Source organism: Crinia signifera, chromosome 4, assembly GCF_055691185.1.
Source record: "Crinia signifera chromosome 4, ASM5569118v1, whole genome shotgun sequence".
Lineage (NCBI taxonomy): Eukaryota > Metazoa > Chordata > Amphibia > Anura > Myobatrachidae > Crinia > Crinia signifera.
This window is the reverse complement of record NC_139220.1, coordinates 24283484-24309851: the sequence shown is the minus strand read 5'-3', so window position 1 is coordinate 24309851 and position 26368 is coordinate 24283484. Positions and strand designations below refer to the sequence as shown.

General features: G+C 46.2%; 1 protein-coding gene across 1 annotated transcript; it reads right to left on the bottom strand.

The window, feature by feature from the left end:
• Positions 1 to 7440: 7440 nt before the first annotated feature.
• On the bottom strand, positions 7441 to 12896 carry TXNDC15 (thioredoxin domain containing 15). Its single transcript, XM_083181429.1, has 5 exons — positions 12473 to 12896; positions 11811 to 12244; positions 9798 to 9961; positions 8371 to 8501; positions 7441 to 7873 (listed from the first exon to the last, which is right to left on the bottom strand). Exons 1-5 carry the CDS (start codon positions 12540 to 12542, stop codon positions 7677 to 7679), a joined length of 996 nt encoding a protein of 331 aa, XP_083037555.1. The 5' UTR covers positions 12543 to 12896; the 3' UTR covers positions 7441 to 7676.
• Between the last annotated feature and the right edge of the window lie 13472 nt (positions 12897 to 26368).

Sequence of the window (26368 nt, the reverse complement as noted above, 5' to 3'; positions counted from 1 at the left end):
TAACTGGCACTATGTGTATATATGGCACAGCGTCTATTCAGAGAGGCTGGGGGCATAGCACTGGCCATGCCCCCATAGTGGGGAAAAATGGGGGACGTGGCCTCACAGGAGTACCGTGATAGTAGGTCATGTCCTCTAATTTCAGGCACTTGCCTTTGGCACGCACAGATGTCCCTTCTCTTCTGCCTCCAGTGTTGGGATGTATGCATGCGGCATGTTGGACATTGCAGTGTGCGGCTATTGTGTCTGGGGCATTGCGGTATGTGGCATAATGTGTCAGGGGCATCACAGTTTGTGGCATAATGTGTAAAGGGCATTTTTCAATTATTATGCAGATTTTTTTTACATTTTATTTTAGCAGCTCTTCAGGCGGTTTATTTTGGGTTACTTTTTCTTCCACCACGACAATGCACCAGCTCCCTCCTCCAGAATTGTTGCAGCCAAATTGCATGATTGCGCTATGAATTTTATTTTTTTATTTTTCCCGCGAGCCACATTTTTAGGTTAGGGAACAGAAAGAAGTCGCATCGAGCAAAGTCGGCAAGTACGGTGGATGCGGCAACAATTCATAGCGCAATTCATGAAGTGCATCTCATCATAGCTAAACCGTTTCGATGCAATGTGGCCATTGTCATCCACAGACTCATATGATTTTGGTAATCTTTGTGACCCCTCCTGAGTGCAGCCTCACTATGGGCCTTATTTTGGTTTATTCTTTCTGACAAAATCCTTCTTAGATGGACAAAACCATGTGCACTGCAGGGGGGGCAGATGTAACATGTGCAGAGAGAATTAGATTTGGGTGAGTAATTTTGTTTCTGTGCAGGGAAAATACTGACTGCTTTATTTTTACACTGCAATATAGATCTCACTTTGAAGTAAAACCCCACCCAAATCTAATTCTCTCTGCACATGTTACATCTGCCCCACCTGCAGTGCACATGGTTTTGCCCATCTAAGAAGGATTTTGTCAGAAAGAATGAACCAAAATAAGGCCCTATATGAGCATCACTACAGTAGGATCTGGTGAACACGCCTATCCATACATAAGGCATCTGAGCACCGATTGCCTTCTTCCTGAGATCCTCTTGTGATCACATCCAGATGTTGTGCAGATCAGGTCAACTGACTTCCGCAGGACCCCAGAGATTTAGGGGTGAATTTATGAAGCTTGGAGAAGTGTTATCTATCCCCATAAAGAACGTTATGAGCAAGGTGATAATGGTTCAGCCAATTAGCTCTTACCTGTCAATTTACATATTGTAGCTGATTGGCTGAACCATTATCACCTTGCTCATAACGTTCTTTATGGGGATAGATAACACTTCTCCAAGCTTCATAAATTCACCCCTTATATCAGGAGCTCGATTTGTGGTGTTTTTTTTCTTTTAACTGTCCTGGAGAAGCCTCAACACCTCACTGGGGTTAATGTTGTTATTTCTTTAATATTTTAATTAAATGTATTTCTCTCACTTTCTATATAAAGCTTCAGGGTACTTGTGTCGTTTCACGGCACCAGCATGGCACCGTGCGCCTGAGTCCCTTTGCGAGGCTCGCTTCGCTCGCCCACGCTGCGGGCTCGGTGGCTCACTACGCTCGCCACGTTATCTAAAATCAAGCACACTTGCCGAGCCTTTCACTCAATAAGTGGAGGGAAGGGGGCGGAAGACGTCCCCATATAAACGCTGGGTGTTCCACTGCTAATGAAGGTGTGGCGATGCCTGTTTGGGGCGGGTGGCTGATAACACATGACATCATCACCTGCCCCAAATTCTGAGATCAGCGGCCATCTGAAAGTATTGACTTACTTTTCAGACTGAAAAAATCATTTGATGGTTTGCGACCATCGAATGCTTTCTCCTCCTTGCAGACTCATGCGAGGGGATGTGTTAGCGTACACATCCGCTGGCATGCTACCGGGGGGATTCTCGCTGCGGGTGGGGGTGTTTGGTAGGGTTTACATGTTTACTAGGCTGCGATTAGGCGTCTGAATCAGGCCCAATGTTTCCACCAAGCCTGTTGGCGGTGTATAGTGTGATGACTATGATGTCACTGCTGATGTAGGAGGAGCTGTATGGCTCCGCCCATTGCTATACCCAGAAAATGAAACACCTGCTCATAGGCTCTGTAATATCATTGTGCCGGTCATGTGACACTGTTACAGGAGGAGAAGGGAGGCTGGGATCTCTCTGGACGCATGCTCAAACTATGGCCCTCCAGCTGTTGCGAAACTACACACCCCAGCATGCCTTGCCATTGATTTAGCATTCCCTAACAGCAAAACTGTGGCAAGGTATGCTGGGACTTGTAGTTTCACAACAGCTGGAGGGCCATAGTTTGGACGTGCCTGCTCTAGGCCAAAACAGCGATACAATTCAGCAATGACTATTTGTAAGTTGATTGATAGGTGCTTGTGATTGGGACTTGGCCGTTTTCTGGGAGTGTCAGGACAAACGCAGACGCGCCCAAGTGTTTTCAGGGAGGGTCTGTGACATAAGCTCCGGCCTCGATCAGCCTGTATCTATGGCACAGTGAGAAGGCTCAGGGTTACGCACAGACTGCACACACTGGGTTAAGTCATTCGGAGGGGAGCGAGCTGCGTATTAATTTTACAGATGTCTGCCGATCAGAGAGATTTTTGGCAAACCATTCACAGACTTGCACAGGGCGGGATTTCATTATGTCTGGGTTACTTTTTCAGGATTCAGGTATGAAACAGGGGGGGATTACCTTATTTTAGCCAGAGCCAAGTGTTATGGATCTCAACACAAGTACCTCCCTTAATGATCTTACTGAAGTTCAGGGAGAACTCTGTGTTCTCCTATCTGCCCTTACAGAACGAGCTTTCATATGGCTGATTATGAAAATTCAAAAGATAGGCCAGCCACTGATTGGCTGAGAGAGAGCCAATCAGCGGCCGACCTATCTTTTGAATTTTCAAATTCTTCTGCAGTGACCGCACACTCAGCGATTCCTGGACACTGCGGACTGGCCACTCTGCCATTGCACCCATAGCCCCATGGCGCTTCACGCAGCCCGGACCCCAGATTCCACACTGCCCAGGTATGTTTTTGTTCTCCTGCCCCCGCAGCTCCCCGGGAATTTTACATGGGATAAATCACATGCGATTTATGCCATGTAAAAAATGGCACATCAAGTGCCAAATCGTCGTGAGCTCTACCGGGCAGCTGCCGGGGGAGCTCAGGGGAAATTATCCGAAGTATGGGGGACTTAAGATTCTAGAAGTCATTTTATCATTATATGATCAGAGAAAAAATATGAAGAGGATTTTAAAGATGCTCTCAAAATATTTAGAACATTCCAGGGGCTTATTTACTAAACGGTGGCTTGCAAAAGCCACGTCTGCCTGAGAAAGCCCAAAATTTAATAGGCCAATGATTTTAATAGGAATACGCAGGGCATTTTACAAATGAAAGCATTGTCCTTTTAAATTCCAGGCTCAAACACTGGGAAGCAGAAACTTTGTTGGCCGCCAGTATTACTAAATCCCTAAACCTCAATCCACCATGGCAAAAGAAGGGGTACTCTTTACTTAGAAGGGCGCCCACGATTTTGATCGTGGGCATCGTTAGTAAAAAATCTCGGGCATCTCGGGGATTGAATGCACTAAAAAATCGGGTGAGATCAATCGACGAGATGCCCGAGATTTCCCATAGGGAACAATGTTAAATGTCTCAATTGACCCAATTTTCCTGTTCAATGCCTCAATTGACCCGATTTTTCCATAGGAAACAATGTTAAATGGGCCACAGAGGCCAAATAGGCACCCTGAAGTGTATAATGGCCACCCGAATTGTTAACGCCACCCCACGATCAACGTCAACCCGATGCGTGGCGAGCGCAGCGAGCCCGCGAGGGGCGGCGGTACGCGTCCTACGACCTTTTCATACCCCCACTATCCACGTCGGCGTGGAGTTGAGAATAGAAAGTGTGGCGAGCGCAGCGAGCCACCGAGCCCGAAGCGTGGCGAGCGCAGCGAGCCCCGCGAGGGTACGCGGACAGCTGTGAAGCCCGCGAGGGGACGTGGATACCTGTGAAGGTATCCGCGTCCCCTCGCGGGGCTCGCTGCGCTCGCCACGCTTCGGGCTCGGTGGCTCGCTGCGCTCGCCACGCTTCGGGCTCGGTGGCTCGCTGCGCTCGCCACACTTTCTATTCTCAACTCCACGCCGACGTGGATAGTGGGGGTATGAAAAGGTCGTAGGACGCGTACCGCCGCCCCTCGCGGGCTCGCTGCGCTCGCCACGCTTCGGGTTGACGTTGATCGTGGGGTGGCGTTAACAATTCGGGTGGCCATTATTCACTTCAGGGTGCCTATTTGGCCTCTGTGGCCCATTTAACATTGTTTCCTATGGAAAAATTGGGTCAATTGAGGCATTGAACAGGAAAATCGGGTCAATTGAGACATTTAACATTGTTCCCTATGGGAAATCTCGGGCATCTCGTCGGTTGATCGCACCCGATTTTTTAGTGCATTCAATCCCCGAGATGCCCGAGATGGGCGCCCTTCTAAGTAAAGAGTACCAAAGAAGGTACTCTCAGGATGCTAATAGCCTAGGACAGGCATGTCCAAACTATGGCCCTCCAGCTGTTGTGAAACTACAAGTCCCATCATGCCTTGCCACAGTTTTGCTATTAGGGAATGCTAAAACTATGGCAAGGCATGCTGGGATGTGTAGTTGCACAACAGCTGGAGGGCCACAGTTTGGACGCCCCTGGCCTAGGGTATGCGACTTACAAGCTAAATAATTAGGGAAGGAGATCACACCAAGAATTAATGCTAGGGTGATGCTGAAGGCCCCATAATGGGAAATACAAGAGCATAATATGAACACACAATGACCACTAAACACGTTATCCTCTCACACGTAGAGGGAAATGTATCAAAGCTTGGAGAAAAGGAATTAACCAATCAGCAAATGACAGCAGCTGATTGGTTGGGACTTTCAGGCACATATATTAACCCCTTCCCGACGAGGCCTTTTTTGTTATTTTTTTTTTTTTCCTCCTTGCGTTCAAATAAGCGTAACTTTTTTAATTTTCCGGCTATATAGACACATGAGGGCTTTTTTTTTGCGGGACAAGTTGTACTTTTTAATGGTACCATTTACTATACCGTATAATATTCTGGGGAATCAGGAAATAATTCAATGTGGGGTAAAAAAAAAAAAAAAGCGCCATTCCACAATTTTGCGCTGGTTACGGTTTTTTGGAGTTCATAGTTCGTTTAAAATGATGGGTTATCTTTATTCTATGGGTCGTTACGATTCTGGTGATACCAAACTTATATAGTTTTCGTTATGTTTTACCACTAAAAAAAAAAATCACAACTTTTACGGTTTTTCTAATTTGCGTTGCGTCGCCATGTTCTGCGGCTTATAGCTTTTTTATTTTTCCACCTACGGACCTGGGTGAGGGCTCATTTTTTGCGGGCTGAAGTGTACTTTTTAATTAATACCATTATGGAATATGGGCGACTTTCTGATCTCTTTTAGTTATTTTTTTTTGGGTAGGCGATGCGACCAAAAAACGTAGTTTTGGCGTTGGGAATTATTTTCCGTTTACGCCTTTAACCGTGCGGGATAACTAATGTTATATTTTAATAGATCGGACTTTTAGGAACGCGGCGATACCAAATATGTTTATTTTTTTTATTTTTTATTTATTTTTATTTGTGAAATGGGGAAAGGGGGGTGATTTGAACTTTTAATATTTTTTTATTTTTTTTTTATTTTTAAACTTATTTTTTTATTTTTTTTTACTTTTACTACAAGGCCCCCTAGTGTACTTGACCACTAGGGGGAGCGATCGCCTGTACTAGGTTCAGCCATAGAGCTCTAAGGCTGAACATAGTGATTTTCAGCACTTTCTATTACATCCTGCCTCAAGCAGGATGTAATAGGAATGCTGACACGGCCAGCACAGGGGTCTACATTAGACCCCTGGCTACCATGGCAACCGATCGGCACCCTCCGATCTCGCCGCGGGGGGCCCCGATCGGCGCCGGAGGGGGGCGCCCCCCCTCCGATCAGCTATTTAAGCACTGCGGGCGCTTTGCCCGCGGTGCTTAAAGGGTTAAACGGCCACGATCGGCGAACTCGACGCTCGTGGCCGTGAGAGCAGGTACCTGGCTGTAATATACAGCCATTACCTGCTCTCTTTCAAGCCAGCTCACTCCGTGAGCTGGCTTGATTCCCCCGCAACCGACATATGACGTAAATGTACGTCATATGTCGGGATGGGGTTAAGCCTGGTATAATGATAATGCAGCAGCCAATTAGCTTCTACATACCTCCCAACATGACCCGCTCCAGGAGGGACACAATGCTCTGTTTCTGGACTTCCCTCTAAATGTATGATTGCTGTCAACTGTTTTAAACAAGTAAATGGGTAAGAAAGGTGTTTCCACACAGGTAATAGCAATCATACATTAACAGAGAAGTCCAGAAACAGAGCAATGTGTCCCTCCTGGAGAGGGTCATGTTGGGAGGTATGCTTCTAACTGGCAAGTTGCAGACTAGGCTCAGAAAATGACAGTTATGAACCAATAGCATGTACCATGCTGGTGATGAGTCTTGTTTCCGGCTGCCCCAGTTTTCTATGAGAACAGCATTAAACAAGAAGAGAGATTGGATCTTTCATGTTGGGGCTGACACTACCATAGGAGAGCTTTAACCTATAACCTCCAATGGGGCAGACCTACAGGAGAGGGACCAGAAGATCCCTCTCTGGTGGACTGGAGGAGATTCTGATGAACACTACACCTTCATAGTAATACACACGTGCAGCTAGATATGCCAAACGGGGTCATGTGAGCATGTGCGGAGGTGGTGTCTGGGTGGCATTTGGGAGTATTGGAATACATATGTGTGTGCGTGTGTGTGTGTTTGTGGGATAGCCAATTGTGTGGAGTAGGAAAAGTCGACATTTGGAATATCAAACACTAAAATGCCAGTTGTAAATGTAAACAGCCAGAATATCAACATGGAGATTGGCATTTTGCTGATTGACCTAAATTCAAAAAGCTTAGCATGGTAAATCTGTTAAAATGTACCATGTCAACACCGGAATGTTGGCATATCTTTGTCTAAAGATTTTACCCAGACTGTAATTCAGAACTGTACCATCGACATACTGGTGGTGACATAATCATGTTGACATTACTGGATATCCGTGTCAATACACTGGAAAGGGGGATTAGACACTCAAGAAATGAACAATTATGACAAAGATGCAACCGTCCAATCAGAAGCACCACCAGTGTACCACCAACTGCCTAATTCAGTGCACTGTATACCTCCAGGCACAGACCAGCCTTCCTGACAAGTGGCACAGATACAAGCGAAGGCCATTTAAACCATGATCATTGTCTGAAGTTCTATTGTTTCAAACCTCTTTAAAGAACATTCTGAACACAGAGAGAAAAGTCCCCACCTTATTGTTTTATGTGGTATTTACAGAACAATATCTCCATAAGAGATAACCACCGGTAACGTATGTATACCAGCTTCCTCTTTCAGGAAAAGGACAGTTCCACTGACAAATAATTTAATAAATGTTCCTATGGAGGCGGCTCCTGGCAGCTGCAAGTCCCATTGGTTCATTAAGGACGGGCAGCCGAGACCCACCAACCAGAACTCGGCCCTCTCTGCGCCTGGCTATTCCTGATGTTCATGCTCTTGCCCTGGTATCAGCCAGCGAATGCTCTCAGTCTGCAGGGTGGCATACATGATGAAGATGGTCACATAGAGTATGGAGAAAGCCAGCAGCCAATCGATGCCAGCCTGAGGACTGCAGGGCAATGGTCCTTCGTGATCCGCTTCCGACAACACAATATCTGGCTCGGCTTCAATTCCTGGAAGTGAAGTGGAGATGATAAGAGAACATTTCCCAACATTCTGGTATTACGTACAGTGTTCTCCCCACGGCCTGTTTCACTGATGCACCGCCCTGCTGTCAATCAGTTCCGACATCTGTGATTGACAGCCAGACAGTCGGACCTGGCCCCTAGTCTAGACTGCAGGGATGCGGGAGGTTAGGTTATCGGCTGACATGACAGTTAGGGTGGGTTATGGTCAAGGGACACAATAAAATTTTTTTTTTTTTTTTTAAAAGGTACCCAGAAGCCCTCATTGCCGTTTTTCCAACCGCCTGGATCATGACTGTCGGTATTTTATAACCAATCCTTTAATTCAGCAATTAAATTATAAGAATACATATTATTGCAGTCCCATCACAGATAGATGTATGTAACGTGTTACATGTATCTTTATAATAAAAAAAAAAAATTGCTTAATGGAGCATCAGTAAATGAATAAGACCAGCTCGGAGCCATCTACTCTCATTCTGTACCTGATTGGTTGAATATAAAGGACTTCAGAGCCTCCAAGGTTCGTTCCGTGTGATTAAATCTGGCCATGGGCTTAGCACCTTGAAACAGGAGGATGTTGGGAACAGCCACTGTACCAAATCGGGTGGAGAGACTACGAAACAAGTAACAAGCAACAGTAACTAGGTTATAAAATATACATACGTAACAGCGCAGGGGCGTTTTAAGAGAGAAGGAGGCCCGGTGTGCAGCCTCCTCCGCCATACGGCCCCACTCCTCTCTGCCGGGAGTAGCGATGCTCAGTAGGGTCTGAGCTCTAGAGGGCTCATACCCTACTGTGCATGAGCAATTGTCCGGCGATTTCCACAGCACAGCATTGTGGAGTCCGATCACTAGAACGCTCAGCCCACACTGCACATGTGCAGATCTCAGGATAAATGGCAGGGCAGCCATTTTTCCAGTGATTTGCTGCCGTCACTGGACCTAAAAAAGAGTGCAGCCTGGGCATTCTGGGAGTCCGTGTGCACTGCTAACACTGCACCCATTATACAGTAACATTATACTGTAACAGTCTAACCAAAACATCACAACAAAGAACTGTGCTTTAATGTACCTGGGACATTGACCTTTCCATCTTACAGATTTGTCGTCTGTAGTTTGTTTGCCCGGTATGCATTCGGAGACTGTTGGACTGATCTGGACTAAATCAACGCGAGTTAGCTTGACTGGGTCATCGTGCTAAAAAGCCCCCCCCCCCGATGTGCCGCTAATGGGTCCGATCTGACAGATTAAAGATGCAGCAGGTTCAATCTGTAGGGTCCGACCCAAGGTGTCAAACACATCCGATTTGGGCCAATTTCTTGGCCGGATCTGTCTGGATAAGACCAAATCGTCCCAAAACGGACAAGTGTATGGGCACTTGGACTTGGAGTGTATGGACCCCCAATTGCAAACCCAGTGGCTGGACAATAAGCTTGGGGGTTTGAGGTTTACGCTAGGGACCTCTGGATTGTAGTACCCATTTGTGAAGCCCTTCATGGTTATTAGGTGATTGCCTCCTGGTGACAACAGAAACTCCTGACCAGAGTGTAATGAGTAAAGCCCCGTACACACGAGGGAGATATATTGCTCAGTTTCTCCTTTACATCAGCGACCAGAGATGGTCGCTGATGAAGGGGTACCTCTGCCGGCGTTGCCGCAGAGGTAATCAGTTGGTCGCAGGAGCTTGGATTAGAATGGGGCTGAAAACGGGAGCGCGCACCCAGCGATTTATTGCCGGGGCACACTCCCATCACTGGCAATATGGTCGCCAGCAATTCAGCCCCTATCGCCCCCATGTGTACACAGCTTGAGATGTAAGTGACATCACTGACACTGGTGGGAGGGGTTCATGCAATCTGCCAATGTGAAGACATTACTTAAGCGCTCTTTAGATCATAGATAGGTATACCTGCTATGCTGGGAGGCATCAAGTGCCAAAAAATTCAGAGTTGGGAACGCTCTTGGCAAGGCATTAAAATGAGGTGCAAGAGAAGCTGAGAAGCGACACCAAGGGGTGAAGAACAAAACCATGGTGCATTCACTGCTGTTTGGGTTTAGCAGCTCCATGAGGTCCTGCAAAATAAAGATCAATATACAAGTATTGGCTAAAATGAAGCAGGAACTATCGCTAAATTTTAAATAACAAAAGAAACTTAACAGTACAGGTTTTACGGATATCCGTGGTTGGGCACACATGGTTAAATCAAATTACTGAGATAGTAATTAAATAACTTATGCTAAAGGTAGTTTAACAATCCGGGTTAAGCCTAGCCATAGTTAAATCAAATCACCCAGTTAATAATTAAATCACCTGCGCTCAAGCATGGAAATTCTTAAAAACTGTCCTGTTAGGGTCAGTATGTCCTGATCTAAAACAGCTGTAGCACAGAGCAGGGATGTGCTTCTCTTGTAACACTGTTAGGGCAAGCTTCAAAAAGTGATAAAATGGAGAGTGATAAAAAGCCAGCCAATCAGCTCCTACCTGCCATGTTACAGGCTAGGTTTTAAAAAAAGACAGGTAGTAGCTGATTGGCTCCATTTGATCACTTTTATAAGCTTGATTCATTTGGCCCTAAATCTAGAGTTGTCTCATGTAGCTCTATAGCAGCGGTCGGGAACCTCCGGCCCGCGGGCCGTATACAGCCCCCGGAGCCGGTCTTTGTGGCCCTCCCACCCGACGGCTGTGCAGTGAGTCAAGTGCAGGGGAAATCTCGCGAGAGCTACTGACCTCTCGCGAGATTTCCCCTGTATCAGACTCCCTGCACAGCCGCCGGACCACACAGACCGGCGACTCAAACTGCCGCAGCCACCGGAGTGTGGGACTGCTGCCGCAGGACAATTTGTACGTTTTTTGTTTGGTACTTGTTTCCTAGCACGGTCACACCGATTTTTTTATTGAATCAAATGTGAATAGGGTCCCTAGGACCCTATTTTACATTTGATTCAATGCAAAATATTCCCCCAATTTTACACCGTAAACCCCACCCCACGATTGACGCCAACCCGAAGCGTGGCGAGCGCAGCGAGCCCGCGAGGGGCGGCGGTGCGCGTCCTCCGACCTTTTCATTCCCCTACTATCCACGTCGGCGTGGAGTTGAGAACACAAAGTGTGGCGAGCGCAGCGAGCCACCGTGCCCGAAGCGTGGCGAGCCCCGCGAGGGGACGCGTATAACTTCACAGGTATACGCGTCCGCTCGCCACGCTTCGGGCTCGGTGGCACAAGACCGACGCGATGCTCCCGATTTCAATGTTAAAAAATATTTTAACATTGAAGCCTATGGCAAAATCGCGGGCATCGCGTCGGGGCCGATGTTAATGGTCGCGACTGACGCGATGCCCGCGATTTTCCCTTTGCCGGCAAAATGGACCTGATTTCAAAGGAAATCGGGTCCATCGCGGGCATCGTGTACCTTAACTTAAAGGTACACGATGCCCGCGATTGTGGCCGTGCTGGGAAACAAGTACCTTTTTTTTTTTTTTTTTAAATGGCCCCCCAAGACATTATGCCTCAATTCAAACGGCCCTTGGACCCCAAAAGGTTCCCCACCCCTGCTCTATAGGGCACATGTACCTTATACAGATGTAGCCGCTGTCATTCAGCAGGGGGTCGGGCCCCCTGGAAGGTTGTGCGCACGCACGAGACGCATGCACGTCCCCTTCTGGCGGAGCCCACCACCACCGTGCTCCCCTGTCGGTGCCCGCAGCGCCTCCTGTCCGCCTCACATAAGCGGAGACGGGCAAGGTTCATTTCCCCACTGCCTGAAAACTGGGGCGTGCGTGAGAAGAGCTTGTGCGTCCCAGTCAGACGGAGCGCCTCTCCGCCGGCGATCACCAGCAGGGGCATTCTGGCAAGCCCCGGTGCTGGCTGAGAGGCACTGCATCTGTACAAGCAACTTGTGAAGAAGCTGGAGACATGTCATACCTGAGACACATTGAGGACTTGCAGAGTGAAATTCTGCATCCCGGTGATATTGCGTCCCTCGCAGTTGACTTTCAGAGGCTTGCCGCTATCGGTAGCGTTTGTCTCCTCCGTCTTTGGCTGTTCTGCCTCTGACGCACCTGCATCCTTATTTTGCGTTGTTGCTACACCCTGGTTACCATCATTTCCTGCATCACATGAAGAGATGCGCCCTTCCTTGACAAGCTTGTCCTTCATCGCCTGTGGCAGCATGTAGAGGAGGTAGGGAGGGTCAGTTTGTATCTCCGCAGTTTGCATTGCATCTGCTATCTCAGCAGTCTTGTACTGAACACTCTCTCGGACATCTTCGTGGTCTGTCGCTAAGGGGACGGCATCTGCGCTCTCTGGCATGGCTCTGTGGCTGTCATCTTCTGGGTGCAAGGCTCCATTTTCGATTCCTGGGGGAGGGGGGGCAAAAATGCATTTATGTCATCACATTGCATTTTAGCTAAGGGCATATTAGTTGCAGGCATAGGAAACATACGAGTGTGTGTAGTATGTATGTGTGTATATATATATATATATATATATATACACACACACTGCAGCAGGCAGAGTGGTATGTCTGGTGGTCACTGAACACTGAATGGACAAATGGGGGGGAATTAGGGGTGATCTGCTCTCACCTGTGTCCCCCAGAACCAGGGACAGGGCGCAGACCCCGCACAGGATCACAGCACGCAGAGACAGCTCCATACTAGCACAGCTGCTCACACATTACCACCGGCTTCCTCCTCTCCTGCTCCCAGACCCACAGAGGCTCAGGCTGCTGCTGCTGGCAGGTCACCGATCACTTCTGGGTAACCCAGGCGACGCACATCCGCGGGATGTCAGACTATTGGGAAATGGTGTTGCCAAACTGCGGCGGCCATTTTGTTGAAGACCGCGGCATTGAAATAATTACGCTTTTCATCCGCAGGAAGTGGGACGCCGATCACCAGTGCTTTCGACTGCTGTCATTCTCGAGACGGGCAGCAGGGTCACAGGAACGTGTGCTGCGCGCAGATAGGTGGACGCGGTCACCGTCAGCTCACTCGAACTGGGGGCGGGGCTACGACGGCGAGTTTATAGGTAGCTGCTGCTAGATCCCCTTCAGTTATCTGCAGTCATCAGACCACGTGATCGCAATTAAACTCCTGCTTTGCTGCAGTTACTACTATCCCTTCTCCCCGGGACACCTGGTGGCAGCGCGCTGTACTGCAGGCTGAGGGTGGGTCAGGCAAAGGCTAGGACCAGATCATGTTGTTATACAAAGTTGGCTTTGTGTGGCAGGGGGGTATCTACGGATCTGATTGCCCATGGCACAGTGTGGGACATATTTGAAATAGGGAAGGCATGTGGCGAAGAAGTGGTTTGGCCAATAGTACCATCAATTCAAATTGATTACATTACACCACACAGGAGTGCTCCTTCTAACAGGCTACACAACACAGTGGTGCCCCTTATACAGGGTACACCACACAGTGGTGCCCCTTATGCATGTTACACAGCACAGTAGTTCCCTTTATACATGTAACACAGCAGTGCCCCTTATACATGTTACACTGCCCAGTAGTGCCCCTTTGTCACATTACACCACACGGGAGTGTTCCTTATATAGGGTACACAACACCGTGGTGCTCCTTATACACATTACACAGCACAATAATGCTCTTTATACATGTAACACAGCAGCACAGCAATACTTATCTACTATCCATGTTGACCTATGTCGACATAAACACCCCCTCAAAAAATGAAAAACTTGTGTCGACTTAGTAACTGTCGACCACGTTCCCATCGATCTAACCCTTGCGTCTAACTTTCATTTCTGTCGATCTGTAGACTATATTTCGGCATCTAACTGGACCAGTGGTTCTCAACCTCAGTCTTAAGGACCCCCACACATTGCATGATTGCAGGTCTCCTCACAGAATCACAAGTGAAATAATTAGCTCCACCTGTAATTCTTTTAAAATGTGTCAATAAGTAATGAGTGCACCTGTGCATCTGCCAGGTGACCTGGGAAACTTGAACAGTGTGGGGTCCTAAGGACCACGTTTGATAACCTCTAAAATACTTGTTATCTGTGTTAATCCATTACCAGATTTTCATTCCAACCAGCCTGATAACTGTGTCGCGTATGCCCAAAATGATCTGCTAGATAACTGTGTCGTGTATGCCCGAGATGATCTGCTAGATAACTGTATCGCGTATGCCCGAGATGATCTGCTAGATAACGGTGTTGCGTATGCCTGAGATGGTCTGCTAGATAACTGTTTTGCATATGCCCGAGATGATCTGCTAGATAACTGTGTCGTGTATGCCCGAGATGATCTGCTAGATAACTGTGTCGTGTATGCCCGAGATGATCTGCTAGATAACTGTATCGCGTATGCCCAAGATGATCTGCTAGATAACTGTCGTGTATGCCCGAGATGATCTGCTAGATAACTATCGCGTATGCCCGAGATGATCTGCTAGATAATTGTATCACGTATGCCCGAGATGATCTGCTAGAGGACTGTGTCGCGTATGCCCAAGATGATCTGCTAGATGACTGTGTCGCGTATGCCCGAGATGATCTGCTAGATGACTGTGTCGTGTATGCCCGAGATGATCTGCTAGATGACTGTGTCGCGTATGCCCGAGATGATTTGCTAGATGACTGTGTCGCGTATGCCAGAGATGATCTGCTAGATAACTGTGTCGCGTATGCCCGAGATGATCTGCTAGATAACTGTATCGCGTATGCCAGAGATGATCTGCTAGATAACTGTGTCGCGTATGCCAGAGATGATCTGCTAGATAACTGTGTCGCGTATGCCCGAGATGATCTGCTAGATAACTGTGTCGCGTATGCCCAAGATGATCTGCTAGATAACTGTGTCGCGTATGCCCGAGATGATCTGCTAGATAACTGTGTCGCGTATGCCCGAGATGATCTGCTAGATGACTGTATCGCGTATGCCCGATATGATCTGCTAGATAACTGTGTCGCCTATGCCCGATATGATCTGCTAGATAACTGTGTCGCCTATGCCCAAGATGATCTGCTAGATAACTGTGTCATGTATGCCTGAGATGATCTGCTAGATAACTTTAATGAATGATTTTAATGAATAATATCTGACTCCATTATCTCAATTCTACGGATCATACGAGATCATTTATTCATCAAAGACAGAAATAATACATAAGGTTATGGAGGCATGGGGAGCCAGGCTGATGGGGATAGCTCCTCATCATGGATTACTCTGGGAAGACTGGTTGCATCGTCTCAGCTGCAGGTCTTCAGCCCAGCCCCCTTGCCCTTCAAGATATGGCATCTGACCACCCAGCCAAAGAGAAGCTGTCACAATGGTGGTGATGGCTTAGGGTTTGTTACAGTTTTATACCTGAAAACCTGCTGACTGTTACATATAAGGAATCACCCTAACTAACCATTTAAAAATACATAGACGTATATAGGGGTGTGGTATGGGACTCCGACAGTCGGGATCCCGACAGTCATTATCCCGACGTCGGGATCCCGACTGGCCAGAGTCAGACAGCATGGCGAGTGCGAGTGCTACGCGAGCCACCTATTCTATTCTCCCTCTATGGGGGTCGTGGACCCCCACGAGGGAAAATAGCGGGTGGCCGTTGGGCACCCGGCTGTCGGCGTTTTGACAGTCGAGATCCCGACGTCGGGTAAATGATTGTCGGGATCCCGACTGTCGGGAACCCGTCCGGCACCCATATATAGATGATTGACAAGTCTCCTGTAGGTTTTCTCTTCCAGTCCGCTGAGGTAATAGGTTTCCACTGTCGCAATGCAATGTATACTGGGATATCTTTGGATCGCCATATGACTTCTGACAGGAATAGAAAATGTCCTTGCTGGTTTTTAGAAGAAATGTTTTTACAACTGATGCACAATTAATATAATCGAAATCCATTTTATCATAACTGTGTCACGTATGCCCGAGATGATCTGCTAGATAACTGTGTTGTGTATGCCTGAGATGATCTGCTAGATAGATGTGTTGTGTATGCCTGAGATGATCTGCTAGATAGATGTGTTGTGTATGCCTGAGATGGTCTGCTAGATAACTGTGTCGCGTATGCCCGAGATGATGTTAGATAACTGTGTCGTGTATGCCCGAGATGATGTTAGATAACTGTGTCGTGTATGCCCGAGATGATGTTAGATAACTGTGTCGCGTATGCCAGAGATGATCTGCTAGATGATTGTGTCACATATGCATGAGATGATCTGCTAGATGACTGTGTCGCGTATGCATGAGATGATCTGCTAGATCAGTGATTTTCAACCTTTTTACCTTGCGGCACACTAAATAAGATTTTGAAATTGCCAAGGCACACCATGAGATCCCCACAGGACAAAACACATCGGCCCCCAGAGGAAAAAACCCAAACCTATTGGCTCCCATATAAAAAACAATCACAATGGTCCCCACAGGTAACAAAAATAAAAGACATTGGCTCTTTACATGAAAAGAAGTGACCAGTAAATAACACTTGAACTGGTGGTGGCTGTAAACTGGTTTGGGCATCTCTAGATCTGGGGGCACACTTGAGAACAGCTCAAGGCACACTAGTGTGCCACGGCACAGTGGTTGAAAAACACTGTGCTAGATAGATGTGTCGTGTATGCCCGGCTTAACCCCTTCCCGACATTTGACGTACATTTACGTCATGGTCGGGAAGTACTTCCCGACACATGGCGTAAATGTACGTCATGGCTTTAAACTGTCACCGCGTCTATAGACGCGGTGACAGTTTAAACATGTCTGCTGTCCCTGACAGCAGACATGTCCCTGCATGCCCAGGGGGGGCTGCGATGCCGCCCCCCCGTCGGCGATCGCTGTGATTGGCTGTTCAGTGTGAACAGCCAATTACAGCGTTTTCTGTGTCACCGGCGAATAACGTTCGCCGGTGACACGGGATCGGAGGTGATTGGTGCTGTAAAGTACAGCACCAATCACCGCGGGGTGTAAGGGTGACACTGGTGTCACCCCACCTCACCCCGCCCGCCCCCAAAGGCCGTGATTGGTTCGTCGGACCGACGGACCAATCACAGCCATGGAGGGGGGTTTAAACTAACGGTGACTGCACTGCAGACGCCATTCCGGTCTGGAATTGCGTGCAGTGCGGTCACCGTGCCTAGCTGCCGCGATATACTGACCAGAACCTTGCAAAATACTTACCTGATCACTGCTTGGGATCTTGCTACTTGTTGTGACTTCCAGTGTTGTGCTGTGCTGTGTTGTGCTGCTGCAGTGTCATCGAGTTTTAGATAGAGAGATAGAGAGAGAGAGATAGAGAGAGATAGAGAGGGCTAGTGACAGAGAGTGCTATATTTTGTGCTGCTGCAGTGTGATAGAGAGATAGATAGAGAGATAGAGAGAGATAGAGAGAGATAGAGAGATAGTGACAGATTGTGCTATATATTTTTTATATAACTGACTGCTGCCCCCCCTTTTGTGCTGATCAGTATAAATTAACTGATCAGCAACTTTTTGGGGGCGCAGGTTTTTTTTTTAGATAGATATACCTGTCAGTGCTGCTGCTGCAGTGTCATAGAGTGATAGATAGTGAGAGATAGAGAGATAGAGAGAGATAGTGACAGAGAGTGATAGAGACTGCTATATTTTGTGTCTGCTGCCCCCCTTTTGTGCACCCCCAGCAACTTTTTGGGGGTGCAGGGGTTATTTTTCATATATATAACTGTCAGTGCTGCTGCTGCAGTGTCATAGAGTGATAGATAGTGAGAGATAGAGAGATAGAGAGAGATAGTGACAGAGAGTGATAGAGAGTGCTAAATTTTGTGTCTGCTGCCCCCGCCTTTTGTGCTGATCACTATATCTGAGGTGATCAGCAACTTTTTGGGGGTGCAGAGGTTTTTTTTTTTTTATATATACACCTGTCAGTTGCTGCCAGTTGCACTGTCAGTTGCACCAAAGGTTGTGCACCTGCTGCCCCTCACTGGTAATCAGTGTCGCATCACTGATCACCTTTTTTTTTTTTTGAGGCTGCTGTGGGGTCTTTTTTAAATTTTTTTTTTACACACACTGTGATTTTGTGGGTGTCCTGTGGCCACTGTGCGCTGATCAGTGACGTACATCACTGATCAGCTTTTTCGGCACAGGGTTGATCTTTTTTTTTTTTTTTTGATCAAATTCCTGTTGCCTTTGAGCGCTGTTCAGTGACGGACGTTACTGACCAACATCTGTGCTCAATTTTTGGCGCAGGACCTTTTTTTTAACCCCTTCAATTTTTTTTTTTTTAACCCCTTCAATTTTTTTTTTTTTTTAACCCCTTCAATTTTTTTTTTTTGTATAAAGTATTTTTTTTTTCTGCACTACATACACACTACACACTACATACCCCCCGGGTTGAAATAAAGTTTGTACCCCCCCCTACACTATACACGTGTTGAAACATTTCACTACCAGTAACACAAAAATAAAAATGGCATCCCAAATGTCATCCCAGATGTCATCCCAGTCATCCAGAAGAATGTATTCAGCGGAGGAGGCATATGCCATGCTTGCCTCTGACTCTGACACAGCCAATGATGCAAGCGGGGAATTTGAAGGCTTCGTCTTAAGCTCCTCTTCCTCCTCTAGTGATGAGGGACCCCCTCAAAGACGCCCCCGTAGAGCAGCTGAGACCCCCCCCCCCAATAATTGATCTCGTATGGACCCCACCACCAGACAATTTTGAGCCCCAGGTTCCTGAGTTTTTGGCCATGCCAGGAATCCAATTTGATTCCACAGGTCTCAGAGAAATTGACTTTTTCAAATTATTTTTCTCTGATGATTTTATAAATTTAATGGTGGACCAAACTAATTTATATGCCCAGCAGTTTATTGCTCAAAACCCCACGTCATCATTTGCTAGGTGGACCCCTGTAGATGCAGTAGAGATGATGACGTTTTGGGGTCTGGTGTTTCATATGGGCATAGTAAAAAAGCCAGAAATTAGGCAATATTGGAGTACAGATGTTCTGTACAGCACCCCATTTTACCGTATGGCCATGCCCCGGGCTCGATTTGAGACGATCCTTAAATTTTTGCATTACAACGATAATGCACAGTGCCCACCCAGAGATGATCCCACCTTTGACCGGCTATTCAAAGTCAGGCCGGTCATTGATCATTTCAGTGCCAAATTTGAAGAGATGTACATCCCAGATAAATTCATTTGCATAGACGAGTCCCTTATACATTTTAAAGGAAGGGTTAAATTCCGCCAGTACCTTCCCAGTAAGAGGGCAAGGTATGGCATAAAAATGTATAAGCTGTGTGAAAGCACCTCAGGGTACACCCACAGGTTTAGGGTATATGAAGGGAAGGATTCAAGAATTGAACCGCCAGAATGCCCCCCCTCCCTCGTAGGTGTTAGTGGAAAAATTGTCTGGGATTTAGTGCACCCCTTCCTGGATAAAGGTTATCACCTCTATGTGGATAACTTTTACACCAGCATCCCCCTGTTTAAGGCCCTTGGTTCAAGAGGTACAGCAGCTTGCGGTACTGTGCGCAAGAACCAAAGAGGCCTCCCAAAAACGCACATTGCCCAAGTAATGAGAAGGGGTGAAAGCAGGGGAATATGCACCGAAAATATGTTGTTGGTCAAATATAAGGACAAGAGGGATGTCCTTATACTGACAACAATTCACGGAGACAGTACCACCTCCGTCCCTGTACGAGGTACCAGTACCCACACCTCAAAACCTAATTGTATCCTGGATTACAATAGGTACATGGGCGGAGTGGATCTTTCAGATCAGGTACTGAAGCCCTACAGTGCCCTGCGGAAAACAAAAATCTGGTACAAGAAGCTGGCCGTGTATATCATCCAGATGGCACTGTATAACGCTTACGTGCTATTCCGTTCTACCGGCCAGAGGGGGACATTTATGCACTTTCAAGAGGAAGTCATAAAGGGCCTAGTATTTGGGAACCAGCAGGCAGAGGGCCCCAGTACTTCTAGTACTGGCCCCCGTATTGTACCAGGGCAGCATTTTCCTGATGAAATCCCCTCCACTGGAAAAAAGGGCAGGACACAAAAAAGGTGCAAAGTTTGCTATAAAAAGGGAATAAGAAAGCAAACTATTTTCCAGTGTGACACTTGCCCCGACAAACCCGGCCTATGTATAAAGGAGTGTTTTAAAATATACCACACATCTATGGATTTTTAGGTTCATCATTTCACCGTGCTTCGGGGGTCTTGCTAATGCCACATAGCACCCACCATTCATTCCCCCAGAATCTGAGCCGCAAAATCCAAAAATCACTCCTTCCCTTCTGAGTCCTGCCATGCACCCAACTGGTATTTTTTGGTCACATGTGAGGCATTGCCGTACTCGGGAGAAATTGGGGCACAGATTTTGGGGTGCTTTTTCTCCTTCATACCTTATGAAAATGAAAAATTTTGAGCCAGAACTGCATTTTTGTGTAAAAAAATGTAATTTTTCATTTTCACTGCCCAGTTGTATCAAAATTGGTGAAACCCCTGGGGGTTTGAAATGTACACTATACCCCTAGATGAATTCCCTGAGGGGTGTAGTTTGCAAAATGGGGTCACTTGTGGGGGGTTCCACTGTATTGGTGCTTTGGGGGTCTTGCTAATGCGACATAGCACCCACCAACATTCCACCAGAATTTGTGCTGCAAAATCCAAATATCACTCCTTCCCTTCTGAGTCCTGCCACTTTTTGGTCACACATGAGGCATTGCCGTACTCGGGAGAAATTGGGGCACAGATTTTGGGGTGCTTTTTCTCCTTCATACCTTCTGAAAATGAAAAATTTTGAGCCAGAACTGCATTTTTGTGTAAAAAAATGTAATTTTTCATTTTCACTGCCCAGTTGTATCTAAATTGGTGAAACCCCTGGGGGTTTGAAATGTACACTATACCCCTAGATGAATTCCCTGAGGGGTGTAGTTTGCAAAATGGGGTCACTTGTGGGGGGGTTCCACTGTATTGGTGCTTTGGGGGTCTTGCTAATGCGACATAGCACCCACCAACATTCCACCACCAAAAATCACTCCTTCCCTTCTGAGTCCTGCCATGCACCCAACTGGTATTTTTTGGTCACATATGAGGCATTGCCATACTCGGGAGAAATTGGGGCACAGATTTTGGGGTGCTTTTTCTCCTTCATACCTTATGAAAATGAAAAATTTTGAGCCAGAACTGCATTTTTGTGTAAAAAAATGTAATTTTTCATTTTCACTGCCCAGTTGTATCAAAATTGGTGAAACCCCTGGGGGTTTGAAATGTACACTATACCCCTAGATGAATTCCCTGAGGGGTGTAGTTTGCAAAATGGGGTCACTTGTGGGGGGGTTCCACTGTATTGGTGCTTGGGGGGTCTTGCTAATGCAACATAGCACCCACCAACATTCCACCAGAATCTGAGCTGCAAAATCCAAAAATCACTCCTTCCTTTCTGAGTCCTGCCATGCACCCAAATGGTATTTTTTGGTCACATGTGAGGCATTGCCGTACTCGGGAGAAATTGGGGCACAGATTTTGGGGTGCTTTGTCTCCTTCATTCCTTGTGAAAATGAAAATTTTTGAGCCAGAACTGCATTTTTGTGTAAAAAATGTAATTTTGCATTTGCACAGCCCAGTTGTATCAAAATTGGTGAAACCCCTGGGGGTTTGAAATGTACACTATACCCCTAGATGAATTCCCTGAGGGGTGTAGTTTGCAAAATGGGGTCACTTGTGGGGGGGTTCCACTGTATTGGTGCTTTGGGGGTCTTGCTAATGCGACATAGCACCCACCAACATTCCACCACCAAAAATCACTCCTTCCCTTCTGAGTCCTGCCATGCACCCAACTGGTATTTTTTGGTCACATATGAGGCATTGCCATACTCGGGAGAAATTGGGGCACAGATTTTGGGGTGCTTTTTCTCCTTCATACCTTATGAAAATGAAAAATTTTGAGCCAGAACTGCATTTTTGTGTAAAAAAATGTAATTTTTCATTTTCACTGCCCAGTTGTATCAAAATTGGTGAAACCCCTGGGGGTTTGAAATGTACACTATACCCCTAGATGAATTCCCTGAGGGGTGTAGTTTGCAAAATGGGGTCACTTGTGGGGGGGTTCCACTGTATTGGTGCTTGGGGGGTCTTGCTAATGCAACATAGCACCCACCAACATTCCACCAGAATCTGAGCTGCAAAATCCAAAAATCACTCCTTCCTTTCTGAGTCCTGCCATGCACCCAAATGGTATTTTTTGGTCACGTGAGGCATTGCCGTACTCGGGAGAAATTGGGGCACAGATTTTGGGGTGCTTTGTCTCCTTCATTCCTTGTGAAAATGAAAAATTTTGAGCCAGAACTGCATTTTTGTGTAAAAAATGTAATTTTGCATTTGCACAGCCCAGTTGTATCAAAATTGGTGAAACCCCTGGGGGTTTGAAATGTACACTATACCCCTAGATGAATTCCCTGAGGGGTGTAGTTTGCAAAATGGGGTCACTTGTGGGGGGGTTCCACTGTATTGGTGCTTGGGGGGTCTTGCTAATGCGACATAGCACCCACCAAAATTCCACCAGAATCTGAGCTGCAAAATCCAAAAATCACTCCTTCCCTTCTGAGTCCTGCCATGCACCCAAATGGTATTTTTTGGTCACATGTGAGGCATTGCCGTACTCGGGAGAAATTGGGGCACAGATTTTGGGGTGCTTTTTCTCCTTCATACCTTCTGAAAATGAAAAATTTTGAGCCAGAACTGCATTTTTGTGTAAAAAAATGTAATTTTTCATTTTCACTGCCCAGTTGTATCAAAATTGGTGAAACCCCTGGGGGTTTGAAATGTACACTATACCCCTAGATGAATTCCCTGAGGGGTGTAGTTTGCAAAATGGGGTCACTTGTGGGGGGGTTCCACTGTATTGGTGCTTTGGGGGTCTTGCTAATGCGACATAGCACCCACCAACATTCCACCACCAAAAATCACTCCTTCCCTTCTGAGTCCTGCCATGCACCCAACTGGTATTTTTTGGTCACATATGAGGCATTGCCATACTCGGGAGAAATTGGGGCACAGATTTTGGGGTGCTTTTTCTCCTTCATACCTTATGAAAATGAAAAATTTTGAGCCAGAACTGCATTTTTGTGTAAAAAAATGTAATTTTTCATTTTCACTGCCCAGTTGTATCAAAATTGGTGAAACCCCTGGGGGTTTGAAATGTACACTATACCCCTAGATGAATTCCCTGAGGGGTGTAGTTTGCAAAATGGGGTCACTTGTGGGGGGGTTCCACTGTATTGGTGCTTGGGGGGTCTTGCTAATGCAACATAGCACCCACCAACATTCCACCAGAATCTGAGCTGCAAAATCCAAAAATCACTCCTTCCTTTCTGAGTCCTGCCATGCACCCAAATGGTATTTTTTGGTCACATGTGAGGCATTGCCGTACTCGGGAGAAATTGGGGCACAGATTTTGGGGTGCTTTTTCTCCTTCATACCTTCTGAAAATGAAAAATTTTGAGCCAGAACTGCATTTTTGTGTAAAAAAATTTAATTTTTAATTTTCACTGCCCAGTTGTACCACAATTGGTGAAACCCCTGGGGGTTTGAAATGTACACTATACCCCTAGATGAATTCCCTGAGGGGTGTAGTTTGCAAAATGGGGTCACTTGTGGGGGGGTTCCTAAATTTTAGCATCTTATGGTGCCTAGAAACCTACATGGTGCCTAAAAAATAATCTCATAAAAAGGAGGCTCCAAAATCAAGTAGGTGCTCCTTCTATTATGAAGCCTGTGGTTTGGTCAACGTGCACACTAGGGCCACATATAGGATATTTATGAAAACAAAAGAATTGGGGGAATCAATTTTTAGTCACATTTCTCTAGTAAAATGTACTGTGTTCCTTAGAAAAATGTATTAAAATTGCAAATCTGCAAAAAAAATGAAATTTTGAAATTTCACCTACACTTTGTTTTAATTCCTGTGAAACACCTAAAGGGTTAACAAACTTCCAAAATGCTGTTTTGAATACTGTGAGGGGTGCAGTTTTTGAAATGGTATCATTTATGGGGGTGTCTCACATACAAGTCCCTCAAAGTCACATCAGAACTGAACTGGTCCCTAAAAAAATCAGTGTTTGAAATTTTCTTGAAAATTTGAGAATTTGCTATTCATATTGTAAGCCTCCTAGTGTCCAAAAAAATTAAAAGGAAGTTGAAATAATGATGGAAACATAAAGTAGACATATGGTCTATGTTAGTTATTAACTATTTTGAGTGGTATGATTATTTGTCTCACAAGCAGAAAATTTAACATTTTGCAAATTGCTAAATTTTCCATTTTTTTACGACATTTTGGTATTTTTCACAAAAAAACACAGACTGTATCGACCCAAATTTACCACTAATTTGAAGTACAATGTGTCACGAAAAAACAATCTTAAAATCACTGGGATAAGTAAAAGCAAAAAAAAGTTATCCCCACTTAAGTGATACATGTCAGATTTGAAAAAAAGGGCTCTGTCAGGAACGCAAAACCTGGCTCTGTCAGGAAGGGGTTAAGATACAATGGGGAAAACAAAACAACAAAAAACACTTTTGGTACACAATTTGGAATGTTTTAATGACTGGTTAAAATGAAATTGCTGTATAGTACAAAAAATATATATATATATATATATATACAAATATGCAGCAACAAAATTAAAATAACATGAAGAGAAACAAATTACATGTGGGTGGCCAACGAAGTGTTAATTTGTAACCCATAACCGATTAACAACTCGCACAATTTCACAATAAATCTAAAGCTATGGAATTGCTGAGAATGCCCCATTTATGGGTAATGTGCTCATACATTTTTAAATGTGAAGGCCTATTTATATATATATATATATATACATATTGGGGGTTATTCAGTAAAGCTCGCTAGGCAGCGGTCATAGACGCCACCTACCAAACGTCCGCCCCATCCTCGCATGCGGCCAAAGAGGAGAGAAATCATTTGGAGGTCGCTCACCATCAAATCATTTCCCTCCCTTTCGGACATAAAAGTCAGGCTGAACTGACATTTATTCCCTTCGTTGTCCGGCGAAGAGGGGCGGGTGCCAACGTCATGTGACATCAGCTGCCCAACCTTGGCAGGCATTGGCCCACCCACGTTCCCAGAGGAATGTCCGGCGCTTTCATGAGGACTCCCATAAAACCCGGGCCATTCCCATGATCCAGCCCATGCCCGCCCCCCTCCCTTCCCTTCCAAAAGCACCCTGAATCAGGCCCATTGTTTTCAAGAGAGGGGTAAATTTACCAAAGCTTCTAAAAATGAAGAGGTGCTGTTGCCCATAACAACCAATCAGATTTTGTCTGTAATTTTCTACGATGCAACAGAGAGATGATAGAATCTGGTAGAGTTGTGTGTTCAGCCCAGTCTGATACCTCTTTCACTTCCGACCCGGGCCCGGCGCTGTCACATTAAACCCTTGTCACCCATTATACAGAGGGCGACCTGGGATTAACCCTTCTGTGTACTACATGGATTTTGGATATCTCTAATATCCCCCCCCCCCTTAGATTAATGTTGTACATCCTAGAAATGTTCTCCAAGACAGAAGAGGACACCACCTTACTAATGTGAGACATTGAGGCAGCTGAAGGCCTTTCATCTTGATGAGGCCAAGCACAAGTGTAGCCGTTTAGTTGGAGAATGGAAACGCAGCCATTGTCACTATAAAGTTCTGGCCTTGAACCAAGGGATCAAAACATTTCATAATTTCTAGACATACATTATAAATGCATTTTCTGCAAACCAAAATGTCCTGTACACAAGCAAATACACATCGTGCGCAAAGACTTGAAAATCAAGCGCAGCGACGCTGAACTAAATCCGCCGTCGTGTCTGACCCAGTAGTCCTTGTAACCGTTTAACAGTTGGAGATATAATGGAAAAGTATATTTATGGGAAGTGCTGACACCACCCCACCGAACACCCACCTCGCGCCGCCGAATCCCTTTAGTTCCGTGCGAACACATCACCTCGCTGCCTGCGCTAACCATCTATCTGACCATCGGATGCAGGACCTGGATGTAACACACATAGGATGGGCAGATTCAATTTCAGCAGATAGCAAGTGATTCCAGCTGTTTAAATGAATCTTCGTACCCCAGGAGATCCCAGAGCCTATTGGATCACATTGTAGTAGTGAGCGCTGTTGGCTGGTGACTAATCCCTAACCTTGCTTTAATTAAAGCCTGCCGCTCCTTCTACTCTTATACAAACGAGGAGGGCGTGACATGGAAGATCCGTGGTTACTCTGTATGCACTCCTGCAACAGCCATATAGTCTGTGCTTGGAGTATAATGGAGGGGGCCAGGGATAGACCGCCGACTCTGCCAGTTAGGAGGCGTAACGCAGGAGTTGCAGCCGGTAGACTGTTCTGCTGCATGGGCCCGGGGAGAGGAGGGGTTCATGGAGACATGTGGCAACTGTAAGCTCCACCGGGGAAGATGCTGGTACAGGCGGAGTATCCCGTATCTGAAATCAA

Excerpts from the sequence above, each read along its gene's own strand:
- TXNDC15 (XM_083181429.1), bottom strand. The coding sequence starts at position 12,542 with ATGGAGCTGTCTCTGCGTGCTGTGATCCTGTGCGGGGTCTGCGCCCTG. Across the intron at positions 12,245-12,472 it reads CCTGGTTCTGGGGGACACAG|GAATCGAAAATGGAGCCTTG; the intron begins GTGAGAGCAGAT and ends CCCCTCCCCCAG. Across the intron at positions 7,874-8,370 it reads CTTTATATTCAACCAATCAG|GAATTGAAGCCGAGCCAGAT; the intron begins GTACAGAATGAG and ends CTTCACTTCCAG.